General features: G+C 43.0%; 1 protein-coding gene across 1 annotated transcript in view; it reads left to right on the top strand.

The window, feature by feature from the left end:
• Positions 1-13,996, top strand: part of grin2ca (glutamate receptor, ionotropic, N-methyl D-aspartate 2Ca) — an 86,231-nt gene that overhangs the window by 35,860 nt on the left and 36,375 nt on the right. Inside the window, exon 3 of the mRNA XM_075454764.1 lies at positions 2,402-3,003. Coding sequence (XP_075310879.1) covers positions 2,402-3,003 — 602 coding nt within the window. The remainder of the gene's footprint in view (positions 1-2,401; positions 3,004-13,996) is intronic.

Genomic DNA, 13,996 nt, shown 5'->3' with positions numbered 1-13,996 from the left:
ACCACGAGAAGCTTATTTTCCTTTTATAATTCACTTAGCAGATCAGCCATCCTCGTTCCTCTCTTAAGGTCAGCGCGCTCTCAGGAAAGACGGATGAAACACAGAGCAGGCGCTGGCCACGGTGATGGTGCCATCCCTCTGAATTTGCAAGTATGGATGACGGCCGGTGTTTGCACGGTAAAAATAAGGCGTGTGGGTTTAAGTGATGAATGAGTCTGCAGCTCCTGGAGGAGCAAAATAAAGCAGAGCCAGTTAGCGTCTGTCAAAGCTGCGCTATAGACTCCCCCGCTGGCCAAAGCTACTCCTGCTCCACATGAATTATGTGTGCGAGTGGTGCAGAAGTGAAATGAGTTGGTTTTATTTTGCTGTTTAACTCGGGAGTAAAATGGGCGCCACAGGTTAAAGGGACAGTTCGCCTCTTTTGACATGAAGCTGTATGACATCCCATATCAGCAACATCATTTATGAACATCTTCTTACCCCCTGCTGCGTCCTGTGAGCAGAGTTCCAGCCTCGTTTTGGTGTTGATGAAGGTAGTCCGGCTAGTTGGCTGGGGTTTAAAAAATAAAGCGTCTTGCTTCTCAAAACAATATGCGTTCAACAGAGTAATACATTTGCATCACAAAATGGTTCTCCAGGAAAAAGTCAGACCTCACAATCGCTTGGCCCTATTTTCTCTCCCTTCGTATCACTGCCTGCTGTGCAGACCGAGCAGCAAACACCGTAACAGGCGCGGCTGTCGGCAGGCGGCAGCAGGCAGTGATACGAAGGGAGAGAAAATAGGGCCAAGTGATTGTGAGGTCTGACTTTTTCCTGGAGAACCATTTTGTGATGCAAATGTATTACTCTGTTGAACGCATATTGTTTTGAGAAGCAAAACGCTTTATTTTTTAAACCCCAGCCAACTAGCCGGACTACCTTCATCAGCACCAAAACGAGGCTGGAACTCTGCTCACAGGACGCAGCAGGGGGTAAGAAGATGTTCAGAAATGATGCTGCTGATATGGGATGTCACACAGCTTCATGTCAAAAGAGGCGAACTATCCCTTTAAGACGAGACACGGCAGGCAGAAACAGTGATTTTTCATGCAAGTCTACTCCTTCAATATGTGTTCTTTCAACCTACTATTAAGAAAACGTTGAAAACATAAATTAAAATGTTTATTTTATTACATTTTGTTTACTCGCGGCGGCACGCTTCGCCCGAATTTACCAAAAAGTTAGCATTCCAACGCGCCATGGCGAGCTTCATCTATTTACTGAAGTCTGTCATGACCGGTGTCGTTGGAAAGCTCTGAGTCTCCTGCACAATGATACGTCACCCAAATAACGGCGCTTCCTTTCTATCAGAAACCAATCGTGAATGTCTAAAGGAGGATTTATAGCTAATGACGAAATCTCATTGGCTGCTGCTTGTTTCTGCTAACGTGATTCGCTCAGACGCTCCCGTGTTTAGCTTTCGCTGAATCTCTGAAAATGCCCCATAACACGGCAACTTTCAAAGAAAAGAAAGCAACAATTGCGCTTTGCAAGATGCAAGAAAATCTATCAGATCAGCTGATGAAGCATCAGGAAGCTGCACACCTGACCGTAAACTGTCGTTAGGAAACCGAGTTAATGACAGTGGCTGCTAATACATGTCACACATCTCAATGAATTGATATGCGATTTTTTATTGTATTGAGCTTGTATTCTTTATTAATAAGATTATTTTATCCAATATTAGTATTACTAAGGGCCTGAGCATTTATTCTGTTTTTGAGCAATTGTTTCCAATACAAATGTATTAAATTCCCCTATTTAAATCTTTAAATGCCGTTTTCTCAAAATCAGTTTTTTGTATTTTTCCAGTATCAATATCTCAGCCTATGGAGCACCTACTAACACCAAACTCTCAAGTTATACACTTAGCAGTATTCTGAAGATATTTACAAAAGGATTTGTTGATAAATCATTCCTGGCCTGATTTATGTGACATTATAATAAAAAAATATGGCGAAAATCAATGTTTTTTAGGCAATGGACAGTATATTTTGATTTCCTAGGAAATGAAAGCAGATATCCTGAAATCTCTCTGTAATTTTCTTTTCATTCTGTGTGTAAACAAAATGAAAAAAGAATTTTGCACCTGGCTTTATCATATGTTCAGATCGAGCTTCCGGAAATATATGCAAATGTGCGCATATTTAATGAGACAATGCCTAATTTGCATAATTAAACATACAAATTTCTAAAACTTGTAATACATTTTTTTTCCATACTTGTATAAGTAATCAACTGAGGAAGTTTCATGGTGATATCTATTATTTTAAAATATTACCCTATTCACCTGTAGTGTCTCGCCTTAACTACAAGTCTCTGATCTTCATAATGACGCCATGTTTTCGCCCTCTTCCTCCAGGGTGAGGGCTCCAATTTCCTCCAGCTGGGATCCTCCATTGAGCAGCAGATCAACGGCATGTTCAAGGCGATGGAGGAGTACAACTGGGACAGCTTCGTGGTCATAACCAGCTTGTACCCGGGTTACGAGGCGTACGTGGATTACATCAAGTCCTTCACAGACACCAGCTACTTCATGTGGGATCTGCAGGACGTGCTGACCTTCGACATGTCCGCCGACAGCACCAACGACATACGAGCACGGAGGCTGCTCCAACAGATCGACGCCCAGGTGCTGTTGGTGTACTGCTCCCACGAGGAGGCCGAGTACCTGTTTTCCATGGCAGCCGAGGCTGGACTCGTGGGGCCGGGTTACATCTGGATTGTCCCCAGCCTGGCCGTGGGAAATCCAGACATCCTGCCGCCGGACAGCTTCCCCGTGGGGCTCATCAGCATCATCACAGACCGGTGGAGGATGAGCCTGAGGAAGAGGGTCCGGGACGGGGTGGCCATCGTGGTGAAAGGCGTCCAGAGCTTTCGGAAACAACGGGGCTTCGTTCCTGAGGGGCAGAGTGACTGTAATAACCCCATCAAGCACTCAGCGACAAATGACACTCTGTTCAGGTGAGCCTCAGAAAAAGTCTAATATTTGCCTTTAATTCTTGTATCATCATCATTTTAAGTAGATTAACTCATACTTTGACACACTTGTTAATTGATTAATCCTTCACATTTAAATGTTGTCTTAATATATTTAAGTAGATTTTCACGATGCATATTTTTTCTCTGAGGAATATCCTCGTCTTTAATAAGTCAACAATAGCGCTGGGCAACGATTAAAGTGTTTAATCTAATTAATCACATGATTTCTCTGATTAATCGCATTTGTACGCAAAATCCAAAAATGAATCCAAAAGTAGCGTATAGCTTTTAGCATTTAGTTTTATTTTAAATGTGCTGCCATATGAATGAAAGTGCCATAACATTTGTTGTGCAAACACACTTTTAACATCAGCATCTTTCTGTAGTTTTTATGTAGAAGCCTCGCTCCACTGTCTGTTTCCTTGAATGACTTGCTGCTATCAGTTGTGTGTTTTGCCTTTAAGTGATATTTTAGACTGGAACTACTACGCTGAGAAGACAATTCAACTTGGCAGTGTTTACAGATGACTTTGGTTCTGTCGACTCCGCCGTCTGGAAGAACTTTAAAATGAAAATGGCCGAGTAAAAGTTCCGTACCCTTCTCCAGGTTTGGTGGATCCGCCGATTACTTTCTTTTCCTGTTCCACAGCAGCAGACTATTACAAAATAAAAGCCTGTGACCAACAGACTTTTACAAAATAAAAGCCTGTGAGAAACAGACTTTTACAATAATAAAATAAATTTAAAAAATAAAAATAAAAATGCGTTAATGCGAAATAAAATATTTATCGGCGTTAAATAATTAACGAGTTAACGCGATAATAACGAGTTAACTCGTCCAGTCCTAGTCAACAACCATTTTATTAACACTTCCTGCACAGATTTGCCACAACATAAGTCTTCAAGCTACTAAGAGCATCATCTCTACCTTTGTCGATCGATTTAAAACAATCAGGAAAGGCTCAAACGTTCATCAAACAGTTAAAAAAGTGAAAACGTTGTATTGTTCTATATAAATATGAATGTAGAAGTACAAAACAACCAGCAGCACTCTGCAGGGGACACATAGAGCGGTGCACATTAAAGTTATAATTAAGATATAATTAAGACTCACTTCAAGTGAGACTTCACTTCACTACAATACGATATGATCTGTGTAATCTACAACACGATGTTTGTTGTGTATACATGCACAGCAGACATAAAAACAATATTTTTACAATCAAGCTATGCTTTCTAAATGTCTCATTTTTGTTTTTAAGTAACGGCCTGAAAAAAAACTGGCTGAGATGGTTCTGGTTAAGCTCCATTAAAGTCAGGATAAATGAAGTCATTGACGACTGTTTTGACCCGGCTATGCCTCTATGTTGATGCAGCTTGTGACATTAAATGAGAAAATAGTTTAATATCAATACGTGTGACATTTGAAAATACCAAGTTTACATACTTAGTTTCTGATTCAAGTAAAAAAGGTAAATTCATAATACAGTTATCATCGGTACAGTCATGTGACGGGTTCTGGTGACAGTCATCATCGGTACAGTCATGTGACGGGTTCTGGTGACAGTCATCATCGGTACAGTCATGCGACGGGTTCTGGTGACAGTCATCAGTCATCATCGGTGCAGTCATGTGACGGGTTCTGGTGACAGTCGTCATCGGTACAGTCATGTGACGGGTTCTGGTGACAGTCGTCATCGGTACAGTCATGTGACGGGTTCTGGTGACAGTCGTCATCGGTACAGTCATGTGACGGGTTCTGGTGACAGTCGTCATCGGTACAGTCATGTGACGGGTTCTGGTGACAGTCGTCATCGGTACAGTCATGTGACGGGTTCTGGTGACAGTCGTCATCGGTACAGTCATGTGACGGGTTCTGGTGACAGTCATCATCGGTACAGTCATGTGACGGGTTCTGGTGACAGTCATCATCGGTACAGTCATGTGACGGGTTCTGGTGACAGTCATCATCGGTACAGTCATGTGACGGGTTCTGGTGACAGTCGTCATGTGACGGGTTCTGGTGACAGTCATCAACGGTACAGTCATGTGACGGGTTCTGGTGACAGTCATCAGTTCAGTCATGTGACGCGTTCAGGTGACAGTCGTCATGTGACTGGTTCCGGTGACAGTCAGGTGACGGGTTCTGGTGACAGTCATCAGTTCAGTCATGTGACGCGTTCAGGTGACAGTCGTCATGTGACTGGTTCCGGTGACAGTCATGTGACGGGTTCTGGTGACAGTTTCTGGTGACAGTTTCTGGTGACAGTCATGTGACGGGTTCTGGTGACAGTTTCTGGTGACAGTTTCTGGTGACAGTCATGTGACAGTTTCTGGTGATAGTTTCTGGTGACAGTCATGTGACAGTTTCTGGTGACAGTTTCTGGTGACAGTCATGTGACAGTTTCTGGTGACAGTTTCTAGTGACAGTTTCTGGTGACAGTTTCTAGTGACAGTTTCTGGTGACAGTTTCTGGTGACAGTCATGTGAAAGTTTCTGGTGACAGTTTCTGGTGACAGTTTCTGGTGACAGTCATGTGACAGTTTCCGGTGACAGTTTCTGGGGACAGTCATGTGACAGTTTCTGGTGACAGTTTCTGGTGACAGTTTCTAGTGACAGTTTCTGGTGACAGTCATGTGACAGTTTCTGGTGACAGTTTCTGGTGACAGTCATGTGACAGTTTCTGGTGACAGTTTCTGGTGACAGTCATGTGACAGTTTGTGGTGACAGTTTCTGGTGACAGTCATGTGACAGTTTCTGGTGACAGTTTCTGGTGACAGTCATGTGACAGTTTCTGGTGACAGTTTCTGGTGACAGTCATGTGACAGTTTCTAGTGACAGTTTCTGGTGACAGTCATGTGACAGTTTCTAGTGACAGTTTCTAGTGACAGTTTCTGGTGACAGTTTCTGGTGACAGTCATGTGACAGTTTCTGGTGACAGTTTCTGGTGACAGTCATGTGAAAGTTTCTGGTGACAGTTTCTGGTGACAGTTTCTGGTGACAGTCATGTGACAGTTTCTGGTGACAGTTTCTGGTGACAGTCATGTGACAGTTTGTGGTGACAGTTTGTGGTGACAGTCATGTGACAGTTTCTGGTGACAGTCATGTGACAGTTTCTAGTGACAGTTTCTGGTGACAGTCATGTGACAGTTTCTAGTGACAGTTTCTAGTGACAGTTTCTGGTGACAGTCATGTGACAGTTTCTGGTGACAGTTTCTGGTGACAGTTTCTGGTGACAGTCATGTGACAGTTTCTGGTGACAGTTTCTGGTGACAGTCATGTGACAGTTTCTGGTGACAGTTTCTAGTGACAGTCATGTGACAGTTTCTGGTGACAGTTTCTAGTGACAGTCATGTGACAGTTTCTGGTGACAGTTTCTGGTGACAGTCATGTGACAGTTTCTAGTGACAGTCATGTGACAGTTTCTGGTGACAGTTTCTAATGACAGTTTCTAGTGACAGTCATGTGACAGTTTCTGGTGACAGTTTCTGGTGACAGTTTCTGGTGACAGTCATGTGACAGTTTCTGGTGACAGTCATGTGACAGTTTCTAGTGACAGTCATGTGACAGTTTCTGGTGACAGTTTCTAGTGACAGTCGTGTGACAGTTTCTAGTGACAGTCATGTGACAGTTTGTGGTGACAGTTTCTAGTGACAGTTATGTGACAGTTTCTGGTGACAGTCATGTGACAGTTTCTGGTGACAGTTTCTGGTGACAGTCATGTGACAGTTTCTGGTGACAGTTTCTAGTGACAGTCATGTGACAGTTTCTGGTGACAGTTTCTGGTGACAGTTTCTAGTGACAGTCATGTGACAGTTTCTGGTGACAGTTTCTAGTGACAGTCATGTGACAGTTTCTGGTGACAGTTTCTGGTGACAGTCATGTGACAGTTTCTGGTGACAGTTTCTAGTGACAGTTTCTGGTGACAGTTTCTGGTGACAGTCGTGACAGTTTCTGGTGACAGTTTCTGGTGACAGTCATGTGACAGTTTCTGGTGACAGTTTCTGGTGACAGTCATGTGACAGTTTCTGGTGACAGTTTCTAGTGACAGTTATGTGACAGTTTCTGGTGACAGTAATGTGACAGTTTCTAGTGACAGTTTCTGGTGACAGTTTCTGGTGACAGTCATGTGACAGTTTCTGGTGACAGTTTCTGGTGACAGTCATGTGACAGTTTCTGGTGACAGTTTCTAGTGACAGTCATGTGACAGTTTCTGGTGACAGTTTCTGGTGACAGTTTCTGGTGACAGTCATGTGACAGTTTCTAGTGACAGTTTCTAGTGACAGTTTCTGGTGACAGTTTCTGGTGACAGTTTCTGGTGACAGTCATGTGACAGTTTCTGGTGACAGTTTCTGGTGACAGTTTCTGGTGACAGTCATGTGACAGTTTCTAGTGACAGTTTCTAGTGACAGTTTCTAGTGACAGTCATGTGACAGTTTCTGGTGACAGTTTCTGGTGACAGTCGTGACAGTTTCTGGTGACAGTTTCTAGTGACAGTCATGTGACAGTTTCTGGTGACAGTTTCTGGTGACAGTCATGTGACGGGTTCTGGTGACAGTTTCTAGTGACAGTCATGTGACAGTTTCTGGTGACAGTTTCTAGTGACAGTCATGTGACAGTTTCTGGTGACAGTTTCTGGTGACACTCATGTGACAGTTTCTAGTGACAGTTTCTGGTGACAGTTTCTAGTGACAGTCATGTGACAGTTTCTGGTGACAGTTTCTGGTGACACTCATGTGACAGTTTCTAGTGACAGTTTCTGGTGACAGTTTCTGGTGACAGTTTCTAGTGACACTCATGTGACAGTTTCTAGTGACAGTTTCTGGTGACAGTTTCTAGTGACAGTCATGTGACAGTTTCTGGTGACAGTTTCTAGTGACAGTCATGTGACAGTTTCTGGTGACAGTTTCTGGGGACAGTTTCTGGGGACAGTTTCTAGTGACAGTTTCTGGTGACAGTTTCTAGTGACAGTCATGTGACAGTTTCTGGTGACAGTTTCTGGTGTCACTCGTGACAGTTTCTAGTGACAGTTTCTGGTGACAGTTTCTAGTGACAGTCATGTGACAGTTTCTGGTGACAGTTTCTAGTGACAGTTTCTGGTGACAGTTTCTAGTGACAGTCATGTGACAGTTTCTGGTGACAGTTTCTGGTGACACTCATGTGACAGTTTCTAGTGACAGTTTCTGGTGACAGTTTCTAGTGACAGTCATGTGACAGTTTCTGGTGACAGTTTCTGGTGACACTCATGTGACAGTTTCTAGTGACAGTTTCTGGTGACAGTTTCTAGTGACACTCATGTGACAGTTTCTAGTGACAGTTTCTGGTGACAGTTTCTAGTGACAGTCATGTGACAGTTTCTGGTGACAGTTTCTAGTGACAGTCATGTGACAGTTTCTGGTGACAGTTTCTGGGGACAGTTTCTGGGGACAGTTTCTGGTGAGAGTCATGTGACAGTTTCTAGTGACAGTTTCTGGTGACAGTTTCTGGTGACAGTTTCTAGTGACAGTTTCTGGTGACAGTTTCTGGTGACAGTTTCTGGTGACAGTTTCTGGTGACAGTCATGTGACAGTTTCTGGTGACAGTCGTGACAGTTTCTGGTGACAGTCATGTGACAGTTTCTGGTGACAGTTTCTGGTGACAGTCATGTGACAGTTTCTGGTGACAGTCATGTGACAGTTTCTGGTGACAGTTTCTGGTGACAGTTTCTGGTGACAGTCATGTGACAGTTTCTGGTGACAGTTTCTGGTGACAGTCATGTGACAGTTTCTGGTGACAGTCATGTGACAGTTTCTGGTGACAGTTTCTGGTGACAGTCATGTAACAGTTTCTGGTGACAGTTTCTGGTGACAGTCATGTGACAGTTTCTGGTGACAGTTTCTGGTGACAGTTTCTGGTGACAGTCATGTGACAGTTTCTAGTGACAGTTTCTGGTGACAGTTTCTAGTGACAGTTTCTGGTGACAGTCATGTGACAGTTTCTGGTGACAGTCATGTGACAGTTTCTGGTGACAGTTTCTGGTGACAGTCATGTGACAGTTTCTGGGGACAGTTTCTGGTGACAGTCATGTGACAGTTTCTGGTGACAGTTTCTGGTGACAGTCATGTGACAGTTTCTAGTGACAGTTTCTGGTGACAGTTTCTGGTGACAGTCATGTGACAGTTTCTGGTGACAGTTTCTGGTGACAGTTTCTGGTGACAGTCATGTGACAGTTTCTGGTGACAGTTTCTGGTTACAGTCATGTGACAGTTTCTGGTGACAGTTTCTGGTGACAGTCATGTGACAGTTTCTGGTGACAGTCATGTGACAGTTTCTGGTGACAGTTTCTGGTGACAGTTTCTGGTGACAGTCGTGTGACAGTTTCTAGTGACAGTTTCTGGTGACAGTCATGTGACAGTTTCTAGTGACAGTCATGTGACAGTTTCTGGTGACAGTTTCTGGGGACAGTTTCTAGTGACAGTCATGTGACAGTTTCTGGTGACAGTTTCTAGTGACAGTCATGTGACAGTTTCTGGTGACAGTTTCTGGGGACAGTTTCTGGGGACAGTTTCTAGTGACAGTTTCTGGTGACAGTTTCTAGTGACAGTCATGTGACAGTTTCTGGTGACAGTTTCTGGTGTCACTCGTGACAGTTTCTAGTGACAGTTTCTGGTGACAGTTTCTAGTGACAGTCATGTGACAGTTTCTGGTGACAGTTTCTAGTGACAGTTTCTGGTGACAGTTTCTAGTGACAGTCATGTGACAGTTTCTGGTGACAGTTTCTGGTGACACTCATGTGACAGTTTCTAGTGACAGTTTCTGGTGACAGTTTCTAGTGACAGTCATGTGACAGTTTCTGGTGACAGTTTCTGGTGACACTCATGTGACAGTTTCTAGTGACAGTTTCTGGTGACAGTTTCTAGTGACACTCATGTGACAGTTTCTAGTGACAGTTTCTGGTGACAGTTTCTAGTGACAGTCATGTGACAGTTTCTGGTGACAGTTTCTAGTGACAGTCATGTGACAGTTTCTGGTGACAGTTTCTGGGGACAGTTTCTGGGGACAGTTTCTGGTGAGAGTCATGTGACAGTTTCTAGTGACAGTTTCTGGTGACAGTTTCTGGTGACAGTTTCTAGTGACAGTTTCTGGTGACAGTTTCTGGTGACAGTTTCTGGTGACAGTTTCTGGTGACAGTCATGTGACAGTTTCTGGTGACAGTCGTGACAGTTTCTGGTGACAGTCATGTGACAGTTTCTGGTGACAGTTTCTGGTGACAGTCATGTGACAGTTTCTGGTGACAGTCATGTGACAGTTTCTGGTGACAGTTTCTGGTGACAGTTTCTGGTGACAGTCATGTGACAGTTTCTGGTGACAGTTTCTGGTGACAGTCATGTGACAGTTTCTGGTGACAGTCATGTGACAGTTTCTGGTGACAGTTTCTGGTGACAGTCATGTAACAGTTTCTGGTGACAGTTTCTGGTGACAGTCATGTGACAGTTTCTGGTGACAGTTTCTGGTGACAGTCATGTGACAGTTTCTAGTGACAGTTTCTGGTGACAGTTTCTAGTGACAGTTTCTGGTGACAGTCATGTGACAGTTTCTGGTGACAGTCATGTGACAGTTTCTGGTGACAGTCATGTGACAGTTTCTGGTGACAGTTTCTGGTGACAGTCATGTGACAGTTTCTGGGGACAGTTTCTGGTGACAGTCATGTGACAGTTTCTGGTGACAGTTTCTGGTGACAGTCATGTGACAGTTTCTAGTGACAGTTTCTGGTGACAGTTTCTGGTGACAGTCATGTGACAGTTTCTGGTGACAGTTTCTGGTGACAGTTTCTGGTGACAGTCATGTGACAGTTTCTGGTGACAGTTTCTGGTTACAGTCATGTGACAGTTTCTGGTGACAGTTTCTGGTGACAGTCATGTGACAGTTTCTGGTGACAGTCATGTGACAGTTTCTGGTGACAGTTTCTGGTGACAGTTTCTGGTGACAGTCGTGTGACAGTTTCTAGTGACAGTTTCTGGTGACAGTCATGTGACAGTTTCTAGTGACAGTCATGTGACAGTTTCTGGTGACAGTTTCTGGTGACAGTCATGTGACAGTTTCTGGTGACAGTTTCTGGGGACAGTTTCTGGTGACAGTTTCTGGTGACAGTCATGTGACAGTTTCTGGTGACAGTTTCTAGTGACAGTCGTGTGACGGGTTCTGGTGACAGCGTGAGATGACTTTGTTACTCTTGATAGCCAACATAAAAAACATAAAACAGTAACTTCTCAGACTTCTGTTCGACCGATAAAGAAAGTGGTCACCAATGGCTGATTTATTAATGACTTCCCATCTGCTTGCCTGGTATCCATCCATCTCCTCATCTGCTCAGCACTCTCCTGCATCTCCTGGAGACTGAGCTGGAACGGGTTAGTGACGCTGGATAAGGGTGTGGTTTCCCATCAGTTAAACCATCCCCGAAAGAACAATCTGACGCCATCTGTGCGGCGGAGAACAGAGCAAATCCTATTTTGTTGGGAAAATGTTTAATTCAGCAAAGGGGATAACAACTGTCCCAGCTACAGCTTTTAGCTCGTATAAGCCAAGGTTATTCAGGGAGAATGTGCGGTGAGTAAATGTTTGTACTGGTTGTTGTGGATGGGCACTGAAGGCCGAGCTAACACGCATCGTCACAAACTCGTCCTGCATTATGAAACATGGCCTTCTCCCTCTGATGTCAGAAGTCGTTTTCACTGCAGAGCCTGCAGAGCCTTCAGGGGGAACAACTTTTTCTTTCGTCAACCCAAACGTCCATAAAAAAAAAAGTGGAAAAGGTGAACATAATCTCAAGCTTTGATATGGTACAAACCCTTCCCGTTTAGACATGCCAACCCCAGTAGGCACGATTTGAGCAACGCGAAGGTCAGCGAGAGGGAACAAAGCACTTTGAATTAGCTTTACACTCAGATCTCTTCTCTTTGTCGGATCAAACACCAGCAGCCTCCTCTGTTCTCAGATTTGTCATCACTTCATTGGCTTTTGATAATGAGTCAGCTCACCTGTTAATAAGATTATCACACGCTACCAGATTAAACTGGCTTTTCACACACACACCAGGCTGAGGACTTTTCTCCTCCCGACAGGCTTTCATCACCTCTGCTGGAGTGGCAGCTGAGGTGAGAGCTCAGCGCCACGGGCCTAATGTAACGGAGGATGTGAGTGATGAAACAATGGAGTCTAAAGCAGCAGATATCTGTTTTCTACACAGCCAGGCAGCTTTCACCACTCCTTAGCCCCAATAATGGGAGATAACATAACCACAAACCAACTGGTATTCATAGAGAAAGGATGTTTATTCATAAATAAACACGAAAAATAGATCCAATTATCACTTAATAATCTTTCTGCCAGGTAAAGCTGGTCATTAAAATAGTTAATAACTACATACCTTGATAAAGGCAAGTTTATCTGTGTAGCACAATTCAACAACAAGATTATTCAAAGTGCTTTACAGATACATTAAAACAGTAGAAATAAAAAGCATGATTTTAATTTTAATAGGGCTGGGCGAGTTATTATTCGTTATTATCGCGTTAACTCGTTAATTATTTAACACCGACATTTATTTTATCGCACATTGCCGCAGGTTTTATTATTTATTTTATTTTGTAAAAGTCTGTTGCTGTCTGCTGCGGAACCGGAAAAGAAAGTAATCGGCGGATCCCAGGGGTGGAGCAGTGATTTTAAATGTGGGGGTGTTACATGAGCGCCACATCAAGCCCAGATATACGACGCTGAAGTTGGCATCCGAATCGCAAATTAAATGGATGGGCATAAAGGGCCATTTTTTGCATTTTGATCGCCCTAAACTAGGTCTTGTATGGAAACTACAATAGTTACACTGCTCAAATCTGGATAGAATTATTCTAAAGAATCTATAGATTAATTAATACCTTGTTTGGGATTTGTGAAACCTTTTTCTGATTTGTAAAAATGCAGAACAGGGCCATTTTACTGCATTTTGATCACACTAAACTAGGTCCTGTATGGAAACTCCAATAGTTACACTGCTCAAATCTGGATAGAATTATTCTAAAGAGGGTACAGAGTCTTTAAAACACATTTTATGATTTGTTAAAACTTTATTTGGTCATTGAAAATTCAAAAAGGTGAAATCATCTTGCTGTAAAAGTGGGGGTGTCGAAACATCCCCATCCCCCCCGGGTGCGACGCCCATGGCGGATCCACCAAACCTGGAGAAGGGTACGGAACTTTTACTCGGCTATTTTGATTTTAAAGTTCTTCCAGACGGCGGAGTCGACAGAACCAAAGTCATCTGTAAACACTGCCAAGTTGAATTGTCTTCTCAGCGTAGTAGTTCCAGTCTAAAATATCACTTAAAGGCAAAACACACAACTGATAGCAGCAAGTCATTCAAGGAAACAGACAGTGGAGCGAGGCTTCTACATAAAAACTACAGAAAGATGCTGATGTTAAAAGTGTGTTTGCACAACAAATGTTATGGCACTTTCATTCATATGGCAGCACATTTAAAATAAAGCTAAATGCTAAAAGCTATACACTACTTTTGGATTCATTTTGGGATTGTGTGTACAAATGCGATTAATCATGATTAATCAGGGAAATCATGTGATTAATTAGATTAAACATTTTAATCGTTGCCCAGCCCTCAATTTTTAAACAAAAAAGAAAGAAATAAGAACAATAGATAAAATCAGTAGTTAAAATGTGATTAAGTTTTGAAATTCAAGCTTCAGATTTGGAGCTTTATTCATAAAAAAATAGATAAATGGAAAACTGGAGGAATTAACAATGAAACAGGATAAATCTTCATTTTTAAAAGGTCTGCAGCAGCAGAAATGTGGTTGGGGGAGCTCAATCTGTACTTTCGTTAAGAAATCCCAGGTTTATGGTTCACTTTCTGTAGTAATACAAAGTATCCGTCAGTGGATGAGGCCAAAGATAAGAGTAAAAATCTGTAAACATCAACTCA

Source organism: Odontesthes bonariensis, chromosome 21 (genome assembly GCF_027942865.1).
Source record: "Odontesthes bonariensis isolate fOdoBon6 chromosome 21, fOdoBon6.hap1, whole genome shotgun sequence".
Taxonomy (NCBI): domain Eukaryota; kingdom Metazoa; phylum Chordata; class Actinopteri; order Atheriniformes; family Atherinopsidae; genus Odontesthes; species Odontesthes bonariensis.
Note: the sequence above shows the minus strand (reverse complement) of the source record. Positions and strands in the feature narration are given on the sequence as shown.